The 24,166-nt window shown below is 40.4% G+C and overlaps 1 protein-coding gene across 1 annotated transcript in view; it reads right to left on the reverse strand.

The window, feature by feature from the left end:
* Window positions 1–14,589, reverse strand: part of LOC125933148 (uncharacterized) — a 59,935-nt gene extending 45,346 nt beyond the window's left edge. Inside the window, exons 1-3 of the mRNA XM_049646007.1 lie at window positions 14,504–14,589; window positions 14,210–14,379; window positions 13,761–14,138 (exon numbers count right to left, since the gene is read on the reverse strand). Coding sequence (XP_049501964.1) covers window positions 13,761–14,138; window positions 14,210–14,379; window positions 14,504–14,589 — 634 coding nt within the window. The remainder of the gene's footprint in view (window positions 1–13,760; window positions 14,139–14,209; window positions 14,380–14,503) is intronic.
* Between the last annotated feature and the right edge of the window lie 9,577 nt (window positions 14,590–24,166).

Below are 24,166 nucleotides of genomic sequence, written 5' to 3' on the forward strand. Positions count from 1 at the left end.
GGGGGGGGGGGGGGGGGGGGGGGGGGGGGGGAAGGACTATTTCAGCAGTTCTGTAACACAGGAAATCCCCCTTACCACACCTTCCTGATTTACACTGATTCTTGATACACACCACATGTGTCCTCAACTCTTTTCCCCTCCCCCCCCCCAAGTTTTCAATCATTCTGTTCCACATTTAGGTGATGAAAACTTAAAACCTGTGGTTATACCTTCTACGAGAAATTTCATTTTGAAAGCTTGCTAAATTTCAACTTTACTGCCATGAGGAAACAGAAGAAACAAAAGACCTCAGTCATCTACTAACACAAAAACCCCTAGTGAAGACATTTAATAAGTGTAAGTTTTCTGCTGCAAGTTGTTGAAACTCCTGACCTTTGGACTGGGGTGCCATTCATTTGCTTCTACAAATGGTCTATGAAACAATACCATTTATTTTTGTAATAGTTTTAGGTTACATGTTTAGTTTCACCTATGGATTTTAACTTGGCTAAGCCTGGCCTGTAGTTCCTTTTGAATTTATATCTCACTGGAATTAACCTGAGTCTACTCTTCCAAAGGGATTCATAATGGCCTGGCAAATAATTCCACAATCTGGTTTTTCAACAATTGCAAGGAAATAAACACCCAGATGAAAACAGAATACCTATCAAGGCACTGAGAGACACGTAAAGATTTATCTCAAAGGCGATTACAAAGATTTTTTTAAACTGTGCATGGTTTAGTGACTATTATCACCAAAAAGCTCATGCTCTATTTCCAGCTCTCTGCCTACTCACAGGGGGCCTGCTCATAGTAAATGAAACAGACTCCTCCTCCCTTTCACTGGGTGCACTGTGATAGCTAATGAATGTCGGCTTTTAAATTCTTTGTTGGAAGTCTCCTCGGAGATACTGGCATCCCACAGAGTGCTCTCAAAAGTCCCCTGGTCCTATTCTCTGGGCTAGTTCTAACCTCACCCTGGGTTTGGACCTCGGTCTCAAGGGAGTCTAAGATTCAGGTGGCATCTCAGAGAATGGCATTCTGTGGCCTGTTCAGGGGTTAATGAAAACCAGTTCAAAAAGATGCAAGAATCCAAACTGCAAGAATCTAAACTGGACTCCAGCACACCTTCAAGCAAACACACCCTCTCACAACAGCCACAGACCCATTCCAGCCTCCCATACAACTTGTTTCAGAGTGTCCCAACCACTGCAGAATACAAGCACCCACCTGGTTCACTGTAGTGGAGTAAAGGGACCGTCATTAGCTACGGTGCCTCATTTAACAGCATCCGGCTGGAAGGCAGAGGTGCTGCATTCTAATCCCAGCCCTGCCACTTAAAAACCATGTTACTTTGAACAACTTCCTTGAGTCTGTTTCTCATTTATAAAATGAAAATGACAAAATCTAAAATAAACTTACCATACACAGTCCCTGTAAGGATCAGGAATGTTTTTATAATCCTTAAAGAACATTACAAATGTAAAGTGTAATCATTTTTCTCCTGCAAACAACTGAGTAGGGAGCTATTCAAAAATGGCTACCTTCTGCCTTTTTTAGTTTGTTTCCAACAAAACATCATGCCAGGTCTTCATAAGTCTCACTTCTTTGGCTGACTGATATTCAAATCCACAGAGCAGCTTTAATGACATGAGTGACATTCAAAGAGAATCAAGAAATCCTCACCTAGGATTTCTTTCAAATCACACAGTGATATAACATTTGAACAAAAACTCAAAATATTTTGCATGTCACTTTCCATCTGTATCCAAAACTTTACAAAGCACTTATTTCACTAAAGGAAACCATACTTTGATGCACAGAATTAGTTTTGCTGTGGCTGTTTTCTTGACATTTACTCAAAGAATGTATTATAGCTAAAAGGATTAAAATGGATAAGGGTGTTTAAAAAGATGTTAGAGGAAAATAAATAATTTAAATCAAATTCAAATATGAAGAAAGAAATATGATACTGCAGCACTGCTCTGTTACAAACTATAGTCAAATAGCAAACAGAAGCTCTTGCAAAAATGTACCAATGAAAGAATTAAAGAGAATGGTTAAATTACAGCTCATGCACACGTGGATTATGTACTCACTAAAAAAGAAACCATGGTTACTGACTAAAAGGTTATCTATATAAGCAAGTTATACAATATGATCGCAATTATATATATAAAAGTTTATATACATCTGTATACATAGAAAAAGGTCTGAAAAGATACATGCCAGGCCATTAAAAGTGATTATATCTAGGGTGCCTGGGTGGCTCATTTGGTTAAGTGTCCAACTTCAGCTCAGATCATGATCTCAGTTTGTGAGTTTGAGCCCCACGTCAGGCTCTGTGCTGACAGCTCAGAGCCTGGAGCCTGCTTCGGATTCTGTGTCCCCCTCTTTCTCTGCTTTTCTCCCACTCATGCTCTGTCTCTCTCTCTCCTTCAAAAATAAATAAACATTAAAAAAAATTTTTTAAGTGACTATATCTCTAGAGTGGGACTGGGGGTCATTTAGTATGTGTACCATCAAATTGATATTAGTGAGTATATATTAGATTGATAATAAAATAAATAAAAGCATAAACTTTTAAAAGTAAAAATATGAATAAAGAAGTTAAGCATTAACCAGAAATATCCTATAATATTTTTATAAAGCAAAAACAATGAACATAAGAGAGCTTATTCCCTTTAGTATATTAAGCTACCAAATAAATGGCAGATAATAAGTCAACAAGTATTTGCTGAAGAGCTACTATGTAAAAGGCACTCCACTAGATGTTATAGAAACAAAAGAAATGATACAATGACCACTCTCGCAGTGATCTAAAATCTAAGGGTAGAGCATGGCAAAGGAGTGATTTTTAGATAATAAAAGCCTCAGAAAGTCAGGCTTGATGAATGTTTCATGAGGGAATAAATTAATCAAATCACTTTGAGCTGAGTACTGAAGAATTCACAGAGGAGGAGGACAAATTTGAGCAGAGATTTGCAAGGTAGGAAGAATTCAGAAAGTGGTAGAAAGTGGGCAAACAGATGATAGAGTGGGGAATCCAAGGGTTAGAAATGAAGGCAGAGAGAGAGGCTGACTCTCGAGGGCCTTGGAAAACTAGAGGAGAGTGAGAACTTGAGTGAGCAGACAAGAGATGTCTCTAAAGTTTTCTAGCTGGGCAATTAAAGGGGGACAGTGGAGCTTCAGAAAGATTAATCAGGCAGCAGGACAGAGAGAGGACAGAGACAGGGAACTGAAAGAGAAGTGACAGAATGAGATGACAAGTGACCAAACCAGATGGAAACTGCCACAAAGGAAATATACTTTTCATATAGCCCCATTCTCAAACTTTCAAATCAGACTCAAGCTAATATAAATCCCGAGGAAAGGCCTTGGAAGCTTTCTTGGTAGAAGAACAAGGAACATGGTGCTGTTAGGCTATAATAAGGAGAGTGACAATGACCAACTTCAGACTGAGAATGTCCTGGGTCCAACAACAGCTCTGCCACTTAACAGCAGAGTTACTTAAATCACACCTGAGACTTTTTGTAGAATTATAAACCTCTTTGTTCCTTGGTTTCTTCATTTTAAGTGACTATAAAAGTGTTCTCCACTTGAATTTAACACAATCTCAGTTCAAAGAGAAAGACACAGAGGGAGGTATAAAGGGTTTTCTTGAAACTTTACCCTTCTCCATTCCCTTACTCTTCACAGGGTTTCATTGGGCCTAGAACTTAAAGCAGAGTATAGTTCCATTTATAAATAAAAAAATAAATAATAATAATTCTAAAACTGCCCAACAGTTTGATTGTAACCTTCCAACAACTTTTTCAAATATACTTATTTTTCTGCTTTTTATCCTGCCATTTCCCTTATGTCAATAACACTATTTATCCATTTCTATTATTCTCTTCAATGCATCCATTTCAAAAAATACCTCCTTCCCAGAGAAATTAGTAAGTTCTATTCCACATTAGCTCAGTTGTTGTTCTATTACTTCAATATGTCATAAAGTGTGACAACCATCTCTTTCAATTGTTCATGTGTCTATGATTACATTCTTTTGTTGTTTTACCTAACAACTATTTTGTGTTCTAACCCACAAGACTTTCAATTATCCTCATGGGAAGGCCTATGGCACACATATTTTTAATGACTGACAATGTTTAACATAGGGCTTTTGAGTGCCAGACAGATGAATGGATGAATGAATAACACAATGAATGAGTCAAAGACGGGACCCCTCTCCTACCCAAGCAGGATAAAGAGAAGACAGGACTAGGTTCTAATTACGGCTCTACCAACTACTCATCTTTATGACCTTGAGCAAATCACATCTTTTCTGAGTCTCAGGTTCTTCGTACCCACACACAAGGCTTCTCATCAGATTGATTTAAGAACTAAACGAAGTAACATATGTAAAGCACAGTTAAGAGTGCAACAAACAGTAGCTATTATTGGCATTATTATTATATATCCTCAAGGCCAGGTCAAAAGCCCTCCTCCTAAGGCACCTGTCCTGACTACTCTAGCTCTCACTTAACCTCCTCTCAACTCTTGTAGTCCTTACAGCTTGTCCTACATCATTTAACATTTGACTGTATCCTATCTAGTTCTCGTTGTTATTATTTCTTGTATGTCTTATGTGTCTGAAAAGATATTTAAGCCTGCAGGTTTAATAACTGATGTCACCCAACTCATTCACTGGGTGGTCTTTGGCAAGTTACCCACTCTGTGCCTCGTTTCCCCATCTGTCAAGTGGGAAAAAACAGTGCTTTCCTCATGGGATTGATAAGAGAATTAAATTTGTTAATGCATGTAAATTCCTTAAAATAATATTTGGCACATAATATGCACTCAATAACATTAAGTAATATTATTAATATATCATTACTATCATTAAGCTACAGAAAAATATCCACTCTTATTTCAGAGTATGCCACAACTCTGGGCAATTTACCTTTTTTCAGCTTTCCAATCTCACCTTCGATACTTCAAGGCATTTTTGCCTTTCCAGGGCAAGTGAGAATAAGACACTGGTTTAATCCCCAACAATACAAACATCCTCAATACAAATATATACATATAGCTATGTACTCCATCTTTCCTATATGCAGCTTACATTTTTTACTCTTTATTCTTTGCCATAAAAAGCAAAACACATGTATTAAGGTTTGTAAATAATATAAACACTTTGTTTGACTTAAAGTGTCTGTTCCATGCAGTGGGTTGATAGTTCTCTCTATACGGATTTTTATGTGTGTCAATACCAGTGTGTTTTGATTGTAAATTCTTAGAGACAAAAATGATGTCTGCTTAAGTTAATCAAACGTCAATTCTGGGGCACTTGGACTAAATGAGATTCAGAGAAGAATTTCAGAAAAATTCAGAAAATGAGGAGGGATGAATGGGGATTGGCTTAACAGAAGGCTTAATAAGAGAAAAGACAGGCAGAGCTTTGAAGGACAAGTAAAATTTTCAATTCAAGAGGGAAGAGGAATGTTCAAGGTGGAGGATATATAAGCAAAGTGGAGGGACTAAGCAAAGATTAATCTGACTGAAGTAGAGAGATAATACTGAGACCACTCTGAAATTCTACAAATATACAAGACCATAGTTTTCTTTCCTAATATAAAACAGGAAAATTACAGACATAGTAAAAATACTGGGGGGAGTATTTCTTCGTAGAAACCGTCAGGGGCTGGCCCGAGGTGGGGGAGAGGAGGAGCCGAGGACGTGGTCTGCTGTGCAAAGTCCGGCTCGGACCAATCTTTCCCGGCCCGGCTGCAACGTGCCCAGCCTCCAGACCTGGCAGGGGGCCGAGTGCAAACCCTGCATGTGGCTTTGAAGCATCCAGGTTCGGGGGGAGGGACGATTGGCCACCCCAGCCCACCGATTCAGTAAGCACCTTCCAGGCAAGCCCACCTGAGACTGCAGTTCATGCTTTATTCCTCTTGGTAGCCCCAATATCTAGCACTAAGCTTGGCAGAGAGTTGATTATATTAAAACGTTATTAAATTAAGCAAAATTACAGTTTTTCACTATACTAAATTGAAGAAAACTGACAGAACTGAACCTCACTCAACCAAATCATGAAACCAAAGGACAGCGGAGTTCAACAAGGTACCTATACCTTCTTACACCAGCCACTAATCTAGAAATATGTATTTACCCTGACTACATCACTATCCACAGATGAGTGCAAGAAATAAAACACATCAAATTCTCTCATGCTAGTATCCCCCCTCCCTCTCTCTCTCTCTCTCTCACACACACACACACACACACACACACACACACCTTTCGGTGTTCCCAATCCACTGCCTCATAGACTGAGATAGCTGAAAACTTGATTAGGGCACTACAAAGCACCGAAGTTAATCCATTTTGATGAAGGATTCACAGAAGAGGCTCCTGATTCTAGGAACCCGGACCATGTGACTGGCAGCCTGATCAGACCCAGGGAATCATGAAAGAAATGTCTCTTCTTCTATGAAGTACTCATCCCATCAGGAGGGCTTGGGAAAACAGGAGAGACAATTTAAACTCATTTGGCAAGAGAAATGATATTTCGTATTGGCAAGAGTAGCACAATTGTGTTGTTCAGGAACACATAACTGTCTGCATTACCTTTGATCCCAATGACCAGGTGATAAATTATACAAATGTGGTTGTGACTGTAAGGTTTATTTACTGGACTGATTCCCTGAAATTAACCAAGCTACCTTTACTTGTAACAGATCCCAGAGTTTCCTAATCTCTACCACTTTCAGCACTCTACAGATGGCCACAATGATTAAGTTGTGGCTAAATGAGAGGATGACTACATCTTTGTGAGACGCCATATTCAAATTCACAGTGAGCTTCAGCTAGCACTCGGGACTTGGGTACCAAATTTTTAAACATTACAGAAAATGCATCCATTTTGTTTCTAAAAGGCAGAATAAAACATATATAAAACTTCAGGTGATTTCTGACACCCTTTAATAAAATATTAAATTGAATCAAATCCTTCTAAAGTTGCTGGCAGACAAATCATGAAACACCAAATGAAGAAGTTGGAAGTTTTTCTTCAGCCTAAAAATCTCCAGCAACTGCTTTTGGCTGCAACTGCTAAAGTGACAAGAGATCAGTAGTGTGTAATTTGACATTAATGCCTCGGCCCCATTCATCTTCTCAGCCTCAGTGTCAAAGAGGAACTAGATGCCTGCTCAATGAGTAAATTCATGAATGAATGAATATTATAAAATATTAGCCTGTTATTATTCTATAAGAAGGATAATGTAAAACTTATCAAGCAAGTTCCAAAGCCTTTTCTTTTATATACCCTAAATTTAAATTTTAAGTTGTGCAATTTTAAATTCAATCATGATTCATAACTCAAACTTCACCAAGTACAATTATAAAACACTTCAGCTAGAGTATGTGAACATGTGTAGTAATTTTAAAAAGAGGGCAAGGGTCACTGCCCATGTTGAAAACATGTCCTTCTCCTCTTCAATGGAATAAGAGAACTTATAACAGCCTCTATTTTTCTATAGGAACAATACTATTTTGCTATGCCTAAAACTCAAGATTCTTGTAATCTAATCCAGACTGACCCAACCAACTTTTTCCCTCAAACATGTACTTCCTTGTTCTTCTTCTTCAATTACATATTTTGGAGCTAACAAAAATACATTAGAACTTCTTAAAACTTAATTTAGACATAATTCTAATAATATGAGCTTTTCTTAGAATCATTTCTAAGATGTACTTTATTTTTTATATTTTTTAAATACAAACATTTCTGAATTAACAAAAAAATGTGCAAATAGGCTTCTATAGAAAAATGACATATGGGGCACCCGGGTGGCTCAGTCAGTTGAGTGTCCCACTTCGGCTCAGGTCATGATCTCACGGTTCGTGAGTTTGAGCCCTGTGTTGGGCTCTGTGCTAACAGCTCAGAGCCTGGAGCCTGCTTCAGATTCTGTGTCTCCCTTTCTCTCTGCCCCTTCCCTGCTCATGCTCTGTCCCTCTCTCTCTCTCTCTCTCTCTCTCAAAAAGAAATAAACATTAAAAAAAATTTTTTTAAAGAAAAATGACATAGTTGTAGCAACATGAACTAAGATAATTCCTAACATGTACCTTCTGTGCAGCCAGGATGGTCTCCTTACTACGCAAACACATATTTAGACTTTGCCTCATGCTCTTTCCCTTCAGTTAAATGTCCTCTCTTCTTGTCTCTACCTGCCTAAACCTATCTTTCACAAGGCCCAACCTAACTCCTATTGAAATCTGGCCCATATTCATCTCTACTTTTCCTGTTACACTTGGCAAACTATTATGTCTCAGTACTTCTTTCCATATTGTCTCTGAGTTACTCTTAAGTTTTATCAGTATAAACATTATCTCACTAATTAAATTATTAGTTCATTGACAGTGGGGACAGTGTCTTTTGAAGGGTATAGGGCAGTTATTTTGTAGAATGTCTTTCAGTTTGTTTTCACAAGTGTTTTTCATAATTACAGATTATTAGAAATTCTTGCAAAGAATATCATAAAGGTGATGTGCCTTCTCATCATATCTTATCAGGGAATACATGATTATCAACATGACTTATCTGTTTATATTAAGCTTGATCACTTTGTTGAAATGATGTCTGTCCACTTCTCTACTGTCAAGTTAGTTTTTTCCTTTTTACAGACCCTCTTCTTCAGAAGCAAATCATCAAATCCAGCATACACTTACAGGGACAAAAGTTACGTTCTACCTCCTAGACAAAGAAGATTTTGTGGACACAAACTAAAACCACCACAACAACTCATTAATATATATTATGGGAGACATGCTTTGAAGTTATGCAAATATCCAGTTTTATGTTAAGGTCTCACCTACTTATTTTAACACTGATTAGTAGATCTTGCCTATAGCAATTATTACTGTCGTGTTCTAATGGTGATTTGGGACACTATCTCAATATTCTGCCATTCTTTGCCCAGCATGAAACTAAACAGAGTAGATAATCAATAAATACCTGTTAAATGTAATTGAATTTCAAGAAACCTTTCTGTGAAATAAAATGAGATGGTAAAAGGTAGGGAAGTTCAAAGCAAATATGTATTTTGGCAGTTGTGCTATTCTTAGGTCTTATGTCTTGATTGATGGAAAGGAAATAGAAAGAAAAAGAATTAACGACCTCACCTATAAAACTGGGAAAACTTTCAGGAGAAAGACGAACAATAATAATAGTCATATAGTGCCTTAGAGTGTATAAAGTGCACTCACATTCATCATTTAGAATTTGAGAAGGTCTCTGAAGAGAAAATCTTCAAGATGAGGGAGATTAAAAAAAACAACTTTCAAAGTTTGTGAAAAAGAACTATTAAATCAGGAATTGGAAAATCAGGCATAAAACTATATAAGATGCTAACAAGGAAAAGCAAAAGTCAAGGCAAAGAAGAAACAGATACAATATAAAAACAGTATAGGTCCAGTGCAAGGCTTTAAACCAGGTGGTAAGGTTGATTTAATGCATAGCATGAAACCAAGATGACTTAGACTACTTAAGAGTACATGGTTAAAATAATGAAGAATGTCATTAAAATAAGTATTAAGAATGGACTTATAAGATTGTGCATTGAAAGTAAAAAAAGGAATAGAATCTTCATATACTGATTCACTCATTTCTTCATTAATCACCTCCATTTTCCTAGGGCTTTAACAGTGCTCTTAACCCAATATATATCCAAAAATATTTGCCGAAGCTCTATATAATGCTAGACATTTCAGAATAGACAATAATTAGATATGGTCCCTTCCTATAAAGATGTGAACTCTAATTGAAAAGGTAAAGCATTTAATGGAAAGGAAAACTTTTCATATACATGTGAAAAGTTAAAGAGCAAAACAAGGCAGAAGGAGCCAAAAAGAATAACATAAAGAGTAAAAGCTACAATGGTCCACAGAAAGAAGAGATCACTACACAATGACATGCTCAGGAAAGGCCTTGGGAAAATAAGGGGCATTTGCAATGGGCCTTCAGGAATTGGGTAGGGGGTGAGACTTGAACAGAGCCAAGAGAAAGGCATTCGAAGCAGAGATATCTGGCTGAACAAAGGTATAGGGTTGAAATAATGAGGGTGCTTTAAGGAGACAATGAAAATCAAGGACTGTAATGAAAAGTATATGAAAACACAGGATCCAAAATGTAAGCTGAAGTTGAAATGTGAAAGGCTCTGAATGTAAAGTTGAGGAGTTTGAACATTTTCTGAAAGCAATCCAAAAATAATCAGAAATTCTGAGAAGAGTGATATAATATGTATGATATTTTAGATATTAAGCTGGCTTGTGATGTGCATAAAAAATGGTGTGTACAAAAGGTAAGGAAAAAGGTAAGATTCCAAGGTATAAAAAAACAATCCTATTTTTATTTCTTCCATCATCACCATGTTTGTATGAAATTCAAGCTGCCTAAGCATAGAGTAGATAACTGTATTAAAAGAGTAACCAGAGACCATCCCAAAGTGATACGTAAACAATAGTTTTAGAAAGTTAGAGAAAATGCAGTGGCATTAAAGTGCTTAAAAGTATTTGGAAAATAGAAGCCACTTGACTTAACTGCCCTATTAATTCAGAGGGAAACAACAACAAATCACAGCAAGGTGGTTATATGAATACATTAACTATAAAAGTGTATTTTACCCAAGTACTATTGGTTCATTTTACTCTTAGCATATAACAAAACTAAAGATTAGTCTCTTGTCTCATTACCATAAAAAAAGTAAGCCACCCTGTTCTCTACCTGGGTCCCTTAAAAACAATTCTCCCTATATTCACTTAATCCTTTTTACCAATTCCCCAATTCTATCTCCTTTCTTCTGTATAAATTTCTGTCTCATCAAATCTTATTCACTCCTTAATCCCACCTTAAAATATTAAATGTTATAAATATTCTGAAATTGCCCTTAATAAAAGTAAGATCCTTAGTCTTTATATAGTGCTTTGTAACTGACACAATATTTTACACACATTACTTCTTAAAAGCCTCACAGAAGCAATGCACAGCAGGTATTATCATCATCCATATGCTACAGAGAAGCAGCAAGCCCAGGGCCACACCATCAAAAGTGATAGAGTGAGGCCTGCAATATAGGCTTTCTAAATCCAAATTCCATAATCTCTTAACTATAGCATTCAATTTCATAATTTGCCAGTAGGGTATCTTATTACTCAAAATGTATGTCATTACTCTGTATCATGTTTAAGTCAATACATCTTTTTTTTAATAAGGTGCTTATGCCCAAGTGCCTATTACAGGGCCATTTGCTAAGAAGACCTAATTATTTTTAAGATGTTCATGATGAGATAATTATCACTGGATAAAGAGTGACAACTAAAGTATAATGTTTGCAAAATTACTAAGGCTATACCGAAAACATTTTTGCCTTAAATTCTGTAATGCAACATGCAACAACAAAGACGATATGGGTGATTTAAGGATATCTGAGCATCAAAGGGCAGAAATAGGGCACTCCTACTCTCTTTAACTCTGCTAAGGTCTCAAATACTGACATAGTTCAGAGCATCTTATTACTGGAGAGACATAAATCAAAAGGAGTTCAGCTAGGAGCAATAAAACAGATTAGCGTCTGGAAGTACTGACTTTAAAGAAAGTTTTAAAGGAATTAAATCCAGGTAGTCTAGATAAAAAACAGCTATCAGGAAACCTTTTTTTTTTTTTTTTTTGAAGCTGACACTCACACCAAAGACAAATTAGTTTGAAGACAGAGGTCTTAAAAATGCAAAAAAAAAGAAAAAAAAAGAAGAAAGAAAGAAAAAGAAATAGTCATAAATATTTAGAGAATACTGTATTTAAAAAAAAAAATTCAGGATAAATATGCTGGCAAAAACCTACGGGACAGAAGAACTCTTTCCCATAAGTGTGATAAAAACTACATTCCTAGAGATATTTAATACCAGGTTGGACAAAACAAGAAAAGGATTCCATATGGAATGATCCTGTACTGGCCCCTGAAATGGTGGGAAGATTGAAGATGACCTCTTAGATCTTTTCGATTTCTGATTTTTTCTAAATGCTATGAAGTTTTATGGGGCACGGCTTTCTGCCAATTTCCTTTCTCCCCATGATGCCCACTTTCTCCTTTCACAAAGGGAAACAAATTGTATCCTTCATTTTAAGCAAATCTCATGTTCTCAATGAATTGGTAATATAATCCTAGGTACATGTTTGGGAGAAAAAGGCCAATTCCTATAATTTATAATGGTCAGTGGTTCTTGGGGCTCTTCTACATTTTTCCACAAACCAAAGAAGTAGTTCACACGGATTCAAACCAGAGCTGTTTCATCAGGAAAACCAGTAATACTCTCCCTTCTCATGTCTGAGCACAGAGTTGACAGTGACCCTGGAAGCTATAAGGCCCTGGGTCAAGTTACCATCAGAGCTGCTGTTCAGGATTAGCTTTTACCTTTCAGCATTTTATGCTAAGTGACAGCAAAATCTATTGCAATCCACATTTTTATGGTAATGACATTTACCTTTGAAAAGATGTCACCTTAAACTCCTATACACTTTGGCAAATGTTATGAGTAAGTCCTATTCTTGCTTTAAACTCAAGAAGTCTCAGCTTTGCTCTTTCTCCATTCTGACACTTAAAAAAAAAAAAAGTTTCTCAGCCACTCTTGAAATATATCTCTCCAGAATTCCCATTCAGTGAAACCCCAGAATATACAACGACATTTCCTTGTTTTGCTGATTTACAAGGACAAGATGTAACAAAATCCAGGGAGCTCTAAGAACCTGTCCTTGAGCCCTTTAAAAATAAAACTGAGGCTCACTTATGAGAAAGGACAGCAGAGAAGAGATAACCCTCCAAGAATGGACACCAATACCTCTTTTATACAATCTAAACAGCCTCAGTAGCTGAGGACCCACCAGTTCCCATCTTGACTATTTGAAAGACTTATGTCCCCCTCTCCGCAAAGAAAGTTCATATATATTAATACTACACCCTCTAAACAAAACTTTAAAATGCCATTTTCATTTCTTCCTGGTAAAAATGAGACTGTTCAAACCTAAAAAGATTGGTCTCTCACACTGTAATATGATTTGGAGTTTTCAAAGCCCTTCCAACACTTAACTACTCGATCCTGGCAAGAAAGAAGGCTGGCATTTACACAATCTCATTTTAAAACAGAAAAAAAAAAAAAATGCGACTCTGACATCAGGCAGTCTGAAGGAGAACCCACTGTGGAGATTTTCAAACATCCCCTAACAAAGGTCCAATCTAAAAGGTATTATCCACAAAACTTTAGAGTGGGTTTCAAAAGAGGCTGAATCACCCATATCCTCATCTCAGGAAAGCAAGAAATAAGAAAAAAACAGAAAGGCACTTTTTTCTAGAGTTTTAGGAATCAAACGTGACCCTGATCCTTTAGTAGCCTATGAACTTGTCTGAATTTTCTCAAAAAACCCGCTAATCTCCCCACAGGACCAGCCTGCTAATTGTTCTGGCCACCACGTCTCGGCCCTGGAGCGCAGCCGCCCAGCGAAAGGCCGGCAGCCTGGACCAGGACAACTTGTGACCCCCTCTGCGTAATCGCGTCAGAAGCGCCACACTCCAGTGTCCCCTAGCCCGCAGCTACCAGCTTTTCAGAGGAGCTGCTACCAGGCTCTCCTCCAAGCCGGCTACCCCCCCACCTTCCCCCCCCCCCTCCCCACACACACACAGCAAGAGTTCGCTCCTATTCCTCAAACGTCCCCCATCCCGCTAGACTGGAAGTAAGTTGTTTCTCACCATCCTCATAGTTTTTGAGATAGTAATCCGGGCCGGGGCCCCCGCGGCTTTTCGCCGGGTTCCTCAGGTTCTGGAACTGCAGGAAGTCGGTCCTTTTGCCCCCGAAGCGCAGAAAGGCGGGCGAAAGTCCCCGAGCCAGGGTCACCAGGCGCTTGGAGCTGCAGGGGTACAGAAAGAGAGAGAAAAGGATCCGGGGTGAGGAGAGGCGACCCGGAGCGGAGCGCCGACCACGGCTCTCTCCCCACTCTCCGAGAGCGACCCGGCCGAGGCTACGGGCCGTGTCAGCCCCAGCCCGCCACCCGCGCGGGCCCCGGCGTCTCGCGTGCGCCTGGCTCCCCGGGCTACGCCTCCTGCGCCCAGCCGGCCGCGGCCCCCTCCCTCAGACAACCCGACGCCGCTCGCCAAAGGTACTTCTTCCCAGTCGGTTAGTCTGTTTGTTAATGCAGTGCGTATGGGGGGCCGAGGGGGGGGCACTTCTGCTGAGAACACGGGGCTTAGGCGCAGTCGCCCAGCTTCTGCCACTGCCGGGAAAGCGCTCCTGGCGGAGACGCGCAGCGCGTGGACTGCAGAGCTCCGACTTTTGCCAAACTTACAGGCTGGAAGCCGGAATCTGCATCCCCTGCCCCAGGGGCACTGCAACCTCAGTGGAGAAGGTGAAACAGGCCTCCTTTCTTTCAGAGCAGGTACCTGAGGTCAGGTTGGTTCTTTTTTTAATGCTAAAGTTGATCTTCCTTTAATACTACTGTCGTGTAACAACTGCATCCATCTCCCTAACACTGGGCGAGAGATTGCCGGGGTAAATCCCTGCTTTTCTGAGAACTTTCCCCATCCGGGCTTTGCACGGTAAAAGCAATGTCTCTTTGGGCCCTAAAATAATTCAGCCGGCTCTCAGGAGGGGTAACATCCTCCTCTCCACTCTACTTCAACTCCATCTTTTTCGTGGCGCCCTTTGGAAGCCAACTCTTGGAAAAGTGAAGTTTGCCGAAATGTGGACCTGCTCGTCTGAGGGCACTCGAGGAGCATCAGAACACCAGCATTTACGTTTATTTAGGTTCAGGATTTCCATAAGTAAGCAGTTTTAAAAGCCAACCGCTACTTCAGGAAGGGGTGACGAAGGAGCGGTGCAAGTGCTCTTAGCACCAAAGAATTTGAATCTGGATCTGTAAGTTATTTTTAACGCTTTGCTGGCTCAGGTCCTGAAAATCCAAATCCAAATGGAGAAATTACAGAGAATCATAACGGAGGTGGGTATGAGAGAAAAAAGCTGGGGACTCCAATTTCGGAGAGTTCCTGAAAGCCGCGCACTGCCGCACCGAGAAGCCCGGTGGCCGGGAACGTCTGGCGGAGGACTCCAAGACTGCGTTCTGGGGCAGGCGCCGTCTGGGCGTCGCGCGGGCCCGCGGCGGGCAGAGGCCTCGGCACGAGTGCGGCCCCGCGGAAAAGGCATTTCCAACCACCGTCCGTCCGGAAGCCTGTACAGCTAATGCAAATGCGCCCCGCCACGGCTTCTTCCCCGAAAAGCTTCCTACCAGAATCCTTTCTGCAGCAAGCATTTAACAAGATGGTTTAAAAAGAAAGGAAGGTAGGAAAAAGAAGCCTGGGGGCGTCCGCGCAGCTGGAGTAGTGCAGTGCAGGTGGGGCGTGTATTTCGGAAAAACCCGTCGCCCCCCACCAACACACGAGCTTAGAGACGCGCTCCGTTGCAAGGGCCCGAGGAGGACGCCGGGCGGCGCGGAGCTCTTCCCGCCTTCCCAGCGGAGGCACGGGCATAAACAAACGACCGCAGCGGCAGCAACACCAGCCGTTGGTCCTCCTGCAACGCTCGCTCCACGTGGAAGGAGTGCTCCACGTGGAAGGAGTGCTCCACGTGGCGCCTCCCGCTACCTGCCGCGTCCACTGACCCGGCCGAGGCCCCGGCGGTCCCGCACAACCGAAGGGCGAGAGCGCGCCAGCACCAAAGCGGATTTCGAAAGGAGTGAAAGATACTCACGAAAGACGCGCGGCGGACGCGGCCTCCCGGCAGAAGAGTGGGACTGGGAGAGCGCTCAGGGCTCTTCGGGGGAGCCCACAGCTGAGGCTCCTATTCGGAGGGAATTTTTAATAACTCAACACTTGGATTCGACATTGCAGACGATTTATTTATTTTTTGCACTGCAACTGTCCCTGATTAGTTGCCTAACTGCTACACAGTAACAACCCAGGGAGAGAGTGAGCCCAATTAGATTCCAAGCCCTTGAATAAGAGGGGAGTCCATGGTACAAACCACGCGGTTCGGTAATCCGCTGGTGCCAGGTTCAGACCTCTGAAACATCCCCGGAGTATTTCTAGGACCCTTTCCGCTCTGCTTATATACCCTATCACTGGAGCGAGAATTTTTTTTTTTCTTTAAAGAAAAACCAAACTATGCAGTTACCGCAGGAGATTTAAGGAGGAGGGACTGGGGGGCCATTCGGTCTATAAAAAAGCCTCTTACAAAGTCCTGAAGTCTGGAGAGGACAGCGGAGTATATAAAAGAAAACTTAAAATATCCGATCTAACTTGCCCACCGCTCAAGCCTCTGCCTAAATTCGTTTTCTGTCTGGGAGTGGGAGAGAACGGACAAATCGATCTTTTCGTGGAAAATTCCACTTTCGTGCTATCCCCCGCTTGAACACTCACAGACACAGGCACACACACTCTCTCACACACGCACCCATTCCTCTCGGGTCTTTGTTGCTCGAGACCTTTTCTTCACTTTTGTAACTGCCCTGAACCTCTTGTTTCTTTTTCAGAAGGAGACAGGGAGGCTAATTGTGGGTATATGTAAGCACAACATTTTTTCAGTCATAACTGATAAGTTTCTGAAATGCCTTCTGCATTGCAAACATGTGCATCTTAATAGAAAACATTGCTTTTCTCAATCACCAGTTAAAGCCTCACAGCAAATATTCCAGGAGAAGGAAAACCTCTTTTCTTCTCTTTGTGAGATGCGCTTGGCTTATTTTCTTCTTCTTCTTCCCCCTTTGGAATGGGGGATGGGGGGTGTTACTTAAAAAAAAAAAATGATCCATGGAAGCCCCTGCCTTACCTTAAGAAATCGAGCCAGCCATCATGAATGATGGACGGATCCAGCTGCAGAGAGAGGAAGTTCTCATTGACTGTCCTGACTGGGTTCTTGGTGCTCACATCAAGTAGAATCAGGGTCTTTTCCTTCAAACCTGGAGCTCTGTCTACAGGCAAGGGTCTCCTGTCTCCAGCTTGGGAGGAAAGGGAGAGATGGAGCAACAGAGCCAAGAAGAGAGCCACCGGGGCTAGGCACGAGGGGGGGCGGGAGTTGCTAGAGGGCATGGCTTCAGGGAAGGCACAGAGCACCCTCATTAAATCCCTCTGATTTAAACCTCTCTTCCTACAGGGTCTCACTGGTGACTAATTGTCCTTATCTAAAGTGTGTGTCTGTCTGCCTCCCCCCCCCCCGTTTTTTTTCCTTTCCTTTTTTCCCCCCTCTCTTGCTCTCTTTCTCTCTCTCTCTCTCTTTTTTTTTTTCAGTGTTTTGGTGCTGGTGGAGCGAACTCACGCCCCTAGCCAGCCTTCTCAGCGACTCGTGCCAAGAGTACTCGTTCACCAGCACCGCCCCTTTAAGAGATTTCAACTGCAGACATTTTTTAACTTTTTAAAGGTAAGGGGGTGGAGGGGGGAGGCGGGAAGTAGGAGGAAGGGGTGGCGTTGTACCCTCCTGATTTAACCCTCTAGGGTCAGGAAGCGGAGAGATGGATCGAAACTGTGTGGTTGTAACGTTTTGGGTACGGGGCGGGACGTCTTGGTTTTACTTCCCTCCCTGGGAGGCTCTGGGGAGGGCGGTTCTAGCTTCCATCCCGACAGGAAAGCCCCAGCGCCAGCCCTGGGCGCGCTGGAGTAAAGATTGCGCACTCGCCGTGCGCCTGTTTCTCCGGACAGCATTTCATCCGCGCTGGGCCCTTTCCTTTTGGTTGAGGCAGCCACAGCTAGAGTGGTTAAGTTGCAAAGGGGGTCCTGCGGTAGCGATGGTGATTCCTGCCAGAGCATAGAGTGCACTTCATGGACACAAGTATGGACCTCTGCGACGTGCTGGGCAGCCACACAGAAGCATCCTCTGACCTCGTTAGGAAAAACAGAGGCCAGAAGGAATACAAAGAATGACCAGGTCAAAGGGCTTATCTGCCGGTAGGGGCAAAGGGCCCAGGCTGCGCATGGCTCCGTTCTGACTGCAGCCAAGGAGAAAGTGTCTTGGAGACTTCAATATACGCTGACTTAGTTCAAGTCAAAGCCACTTGGTCGGTGCTTGGATATTATGGGCGGGGCTTCGCCCATCTGAGCCAAGGCTTGGCCACTCCGCTGCACAAGCCTATTTAGACTTGCCCTTCCAGTCCCTCCAGTCCCTCGACCACGGGCATCCCTCATGCATGGAAGTGCGCCTTTATGGTGCGGGAAAGGAACAGAGTAACACAGCAGGGTTTTCAAACTCGGCCAGGAGTCACAGTCAGTGTCCGACCAGACATAGTCCCTGGATGCTCCAGAACAGCCAGGAGCCTCATGGTACACCACCGGCCCTAGCTCACAGACCCTGACCCACACCTCTCACGCAGAGCCACGGGTCCCATACCCAAGCATAGGGTGAAAAGGCCCAGTTGGCTGTAGTGACATGGTTGGGCCCCACTTTCAACTTCTTTCTGGAACAAAATGGGCCTTCTACTTGGTAGATGAAGATCACTATTCTACCCACAATGGGTATTCATTAGCATCCCAGGGCCTCCAGACATCAAACAGGCAAAATTCTAAAATGCAGATTCCCCAAATGTGGATGTGCAAATGGCAGTCTCAGAGACCACAAAAACTGAAATGGCAACCTGTCTCCCCTTCTTTCCCCCCAGACAGGATTCAGGAATCTGAAAAGGGCTGGAAAATATGACCTTCAGCTGAGGTTCCCTGAGGAGATTCTTTCAAACCAAGCAACAAAGAAATACAGAGGTTAGGTTGGGTTAAACTGGGAAGTGCCATGAAGACCTCATAGAAGTAGACCGGCATAAAATAAGGCCAAAGGAGAAAGAAAATCCAAGGCATATTATTTAAAGATGATTTTAAAAACCAAGATGTTACACCAAACTATTACAAGTAGGCTTCGGCCCTTAAGGCCTGCCTGCTTCTTTTGGTTCCTGAAAATTTCTAACACAACTAAATCCTTTAAAATATGTATGGTTTTGGGGCGCCTTGGTGGCTCAGTCAGTTGAGTGTCTGACTTTGGCTCAGGTCGTGATCTCACAGTTGATGGCTTCAAGTCCCATGTCTGGCTCTATGCTGACAGCTCAGAGCCTGGAGCCTGCTTCAGATTCTGTGTCTCTCTATCTCTGCCCCTCCCCTGATCATGCTCTGTCTCTCTCTGTCTCAAAAATAAAATAAACATTAAAAAAAAATTTTTAAAGATATGTATGTGTTTCTTGTGTGTGGGTGTATGGTATGGTGTAAGTTCCAGTAAAAATTATTGTAATTTTAAGATGTGTACTGAGTACCTCCTTAAGATGGTGACGGCCTGGAGATTTTTATTTATCTTTGTATCTCAAGACCCAGACATTTAGCAGGCACTCAATAAATGTCTATGAAATAAATTAATGGTAAATCAAATCATGCTCAACACACTAAAATCATGTACTGCTTTCAGGAAGAAATAAATAAGAAAATAATATGACTTTTACTTGTCACAGTACCTTTGTTTTAGGTTTCTGTTCAGTAATTTGTTTTCCCAGTTATTAGTATTTTCTGGTCAACTCCTTTAGGAAATACTTATCTTACAAATTCAGAAGCCATTAGTTTATTTGCTATACTCAGAATTAAAACCAATTCTTTATGTTTAACAAGGAGTCAGATTTTCCAAGGGCCAAAACACACCCTGGCTTACAAGTGAATGTACTTTTAGAAACCACATTCATTGGGACCAGAGGACAACCACATAAATGAAACAGATCACTCACCTACTAGATGTGTATAATTAACGTACCTTTCAAAAATATGTACTCTTGGGGCTCAGGATGAACTTGGGATCAATGAGAAACTGCTTAATTATTAACTTTATCCATGATTTTTGCTTACTTACCCAACTATTCTATAATTGTTTGGTGTCCTAGTTACTTTAACCACTATTTAACGTTCTCATCAGAACCTGTATGTAGTACAAAAATCAAAACCAACAAAACCGTGATTTTTAAAAAAAAATTCCTGATGAAAACCGTCTTCTTTAGCCATTGAAATTCTAGTCATATACAGCCTCAGGACATCAAGGCAAAGAAAGCAATTCAATAACATTTAAGGAGTTCCAGATAGCCCTGGTTGACTCCAAGATGACCTGATTGTTTGGTCCTTTGGTCTAGTGTGGATAAAGATCTTCACAGGGCTACACTTTCCAAAAAGCCTCCCTTCCCCATATCATGGTTTTTGTCTTACTTCCCATCTAATCCTAAATTATATGCTGTAAGTAGCTCATCATTAATCTGTATATTAGATTGGTTTCTACCTTAGTTTCTAGGTGCTGAGTGGCAACCACCTGTACCTCTGTTCTGTCTTAAATTGTAATTTCCTAGGGGACAAGAATTGGGCCTCAGTATAAAATATGAATTATTGTGAACTAGATGCATCTCCTTGGAAATGCTCTTCCTGGTGTTACTGAATGGTCCTCATAGATAAATTCCTTTGATATCTAGGAGTCTAGGTTCCCAAACCTTTAAAAAAATCTTGAAGATTAATTTGTTCAGTGATTTCTAGACTGTTTCAAAATAAATATTAGTGGAGAAGAACTGACATATATTTGCCAACTTTTTATTTTGTCTAGCAAGGACCTTAAAAAATCTATCAACTATTTATCATTATTACTTCCCAAAAGAAAAAAAAAAAAACATTTAACAGCCAAAAAAAAAGTTGAAATGGTATTTCAAAAATAAAAAGTGTTTAAACTGAATAAATTTAGCTTCATGAAAAATCACTACAGTATTTTTGTCATTTCATCTCAGACCAATAGAGATATGCCAGTGACCAATATGGTACCAGGACTAATGACTGGGACTAATGCTATACCCTGTGTTTATGGCCAAATTCTACTTTATAGTATACAGTATTGCTGCAAGATGTGCATGCTTTTTAATGATGGTCATCTTTACTACAGTAATTTCCACCCATTTTTCCTATGCTTTTTTCAGCCTCTCACAAACTCACTGACTCTAAATGCCACCTCCCTTTCTATTAAATATTCAGAGGTATAGTTATGTCTATACTCATTTTCCCCTTCTGGAAGAACTATACCTAGATTTCAAATAACGAAAAAATTCTTGCCACAGTAACTACGACTGAGAAGCACTCTGAAGTTATAGCAGCCAATCTGCTGTCTCATCATTGCCTGTAGACTTGTTCATGATGACTTATTTATTCAGCTCTTGTGGTCACACCAGGGTACCCAGAATTATACACATGCTATCTTAATCTTCTCAAAAAACTCTGAGAGGCAGATATAATTCATTATTATACATAGTTTACATATGAGAAAATTGACTCAGAGATATTAAGCAACTTCTCATGACGCTGCCAGTAAGTGGTAGCAAGAATTGAAACCTAGGGCTACCTGACTTCAAAGCCTATGTCTGTGTTCCTAACCAACACATTCTACTGTAAGTGGCTAAAATGTTGCATACCCTTTAACAACTTGTTAATGTACGGTGGAAAAAACCTTGGACTAGGAGTTGGAAGACCTGAGTTTAAGTCCTGACTTTGCCAGACCCTAGCTTTGTGACCTTGAGTAAAATTTTTAACTGTTGTGTCAGCTGCCTACCCTGTAAAACTAATATAATACCCTAGAGTAAGAAGCAAATAAGGTTATATATGGAGAAAATGTTTTATGAATTCCAAAATATTATACAATTGTGCTATCGGTTTCTTGTTATCTCTTACTCCCTTTCCCCCATACTTGCCACAAATACATCCCCTTAATTGATGACTGAGGCAAGAATTAAGATATATATAAAGAACTTAGTGATAAAGTTGAAACAAAAGGTCAACTCTAATAATGATGTCAATAAATGCAGAAATAAAACAAGTACATACCACACAGTTTAACCACGCAGACACTTCTGCCTGTGACTAGCATCTGAAAAAGGAAAAAAAAGAAGTTTTACATGCCTTCTTCATTTTTTCACCAGGACAGAAGAAAGCAAAGGAGTGGACAAAGGACAGTGCTAGGGAATAACAAAAGCTGTCTCTGTCATGCTTAGAGGAACAAGGGATAACAATACTTTCTCCACATGGAAAGTTGAAAAGGAATTTCAACACTATGATTGCTCTACCTCATTATATACATAAACTCATAACCATAAATGTAAATGACTCTAAAGAGTTCAGTTCAAAATCCCTTAGCATGTTTGGGGGTAGGGATGACAGTTATTTGAGGAACTGCTATAGGTGGAAAACCAAGTAACAGAAAAATAGATTAAGTTTATTCATGTCCTTAGTCACATTCACATGATGGTAAAACAACCATCCTAGGCCATTTTGCCTTTTGTACATTCAGATTAGTCCTGAAAAGCATCATGTTTTACTGGAAATTGCATGGGCTTTGGAGTTCAATAGACTTTGATTAAACCCAGTTTACAATTTACTCTCTGCTCTCACATGAGAGTAAATTGTGAACTGGGTTTCACAATTTATTGTAAACAAGTTGAACAAGTCATTTACTCTTGCTGAGCCCCAATTTCCCCATCTACAAAATATACTTCCCTCCACGTGTGCTCTGAGAATTAAATGAGGTAAATGTCTTTAGTTGTTGGCATATAGTTACTATTCAACTGTCATTTTCACTGGTTGGGTTTCATGGTAGAGATAAATATAATCTGCATATATAAGGTGGGAAGAAATTTATATACTGAAACCAAAGGTTTTGAGATAATTAATAACTTATAGGTATACCTTCTATTTTATGCTTATAGCACAAATAGGACAAGCTTTATCCTCATAACTCAGGTAAGGAAATACAGAGTCAAAAGGTTTAAAATGCTGTTTCTTGAAGAATCTGAGGTGAAAGCCAGTTCTACTGACTGATAATTAGACTATGCTTTTGGCATGTTTGTTACTGAAAATACCCGAGAACTTTACATATAATGTCCCAGGACAAAAATTCGGATTGCCTTTCACATATTCTGTGACTTCACTAACTATATGTTGTTTATACATACCTTCAAACAACTATAATTTGCCTGCAGTTTCCACTATACCACTTTCCTAGTCAGACAATTCTAAGAATTAATGCAAAAGATAATTTCTAAGAAGCTGAAATATATAAATCTTATTTATTTATCTCAATATATCTCCTATTTTAGTATCTACATTGAGAAGTGGAAACTGTAATAAGACATTTGCATGGAACACAGGTGTGCTTGTTGACCCCCCAAAGAGCAACTAACCGCGATTGCATTTTCTTCTGTTCCCTAGGCTAATGGCACACTTTGACCTTTTTAAATACCCTAATGTGTTTAGTTCATAACGAGAGTTAAACAAATATTGGCAATAGAAAGCCTACCACAGGTTCAGTCTACTCATCAATTATCAAAATCAGTTGATAGACTATTTATATATACAACTGAATATTTTACCTCTGCCCATATTAACATCTAGATCCCTAACTCTTTGAAGTAGTTTTGTTGCCATATAAGCAATCCAAGTTCTTCCTTGGTTCAAAATCAATTATGCTAAACCTTACCAACATTAACTCTCACCAAATTTTCTGATTCTTCTAGTTCTTTTGGTCACCTAGAGACAATGATGTGCTGTAACTTTTAGAAAGTATGCTTCATTTCCATCAGACATTTAAATGTTACATTTCTGTCTTGATTTTCTGAAGCCTAACCAACACAGTACTGTGTTTAAATACTTTTATGTTTTTCCTTTTGAGGAAGAAATAAAAATAATTTGATAGTCTAGGGTCAATGACATTCATCTGTGGCTGCACACTAAAATCACCTAGGAGCTTTTTAAAAATAATCATGCCTGGGTGCACTCACAGATATTCTGATAACTGATTTGGTGTGGGGCCTCAGCATATCCTGGATCCATTGCTATACAACTCTATTTGGTTTCTAGTTTCAGCAAGCAAATTAATTAATTAATCTTAGGGAGAGAGGGGCAGAGGGAGAGGGAGAGAGAGGATCCCAAGCAGGCTCCATGCCCACCACAAGCATATGGGTCTCAATCTCATGACCCTGAGATCATGACCTAAGCTGAAATCTAGAGTTGGACGCCTAACCTACTGAGTCACCCAGGTGCCCCGAGAGAACAAATTTAGATGGCAAGGGATATCATGTTATTTCAATCTATTTGATTCTTAGGTTTCAGGTAATAAGGAGCAAGAGTTATCTCAAAAA

The sequence above is a fragment of the Panthera uncia genome, chromosome D2 (assembly GCF_023721935.1).
Source record: "Panthera uncia isolate 11264 chromosome D2, Puncia_PCG_1.0, whole genome shotgun sequence".
Lineage (NCBI taxonomy): Eukaryota > Metazoa > Chordata > Mammalia > Carnivora > Felidae > Panthera > Panthera uncia.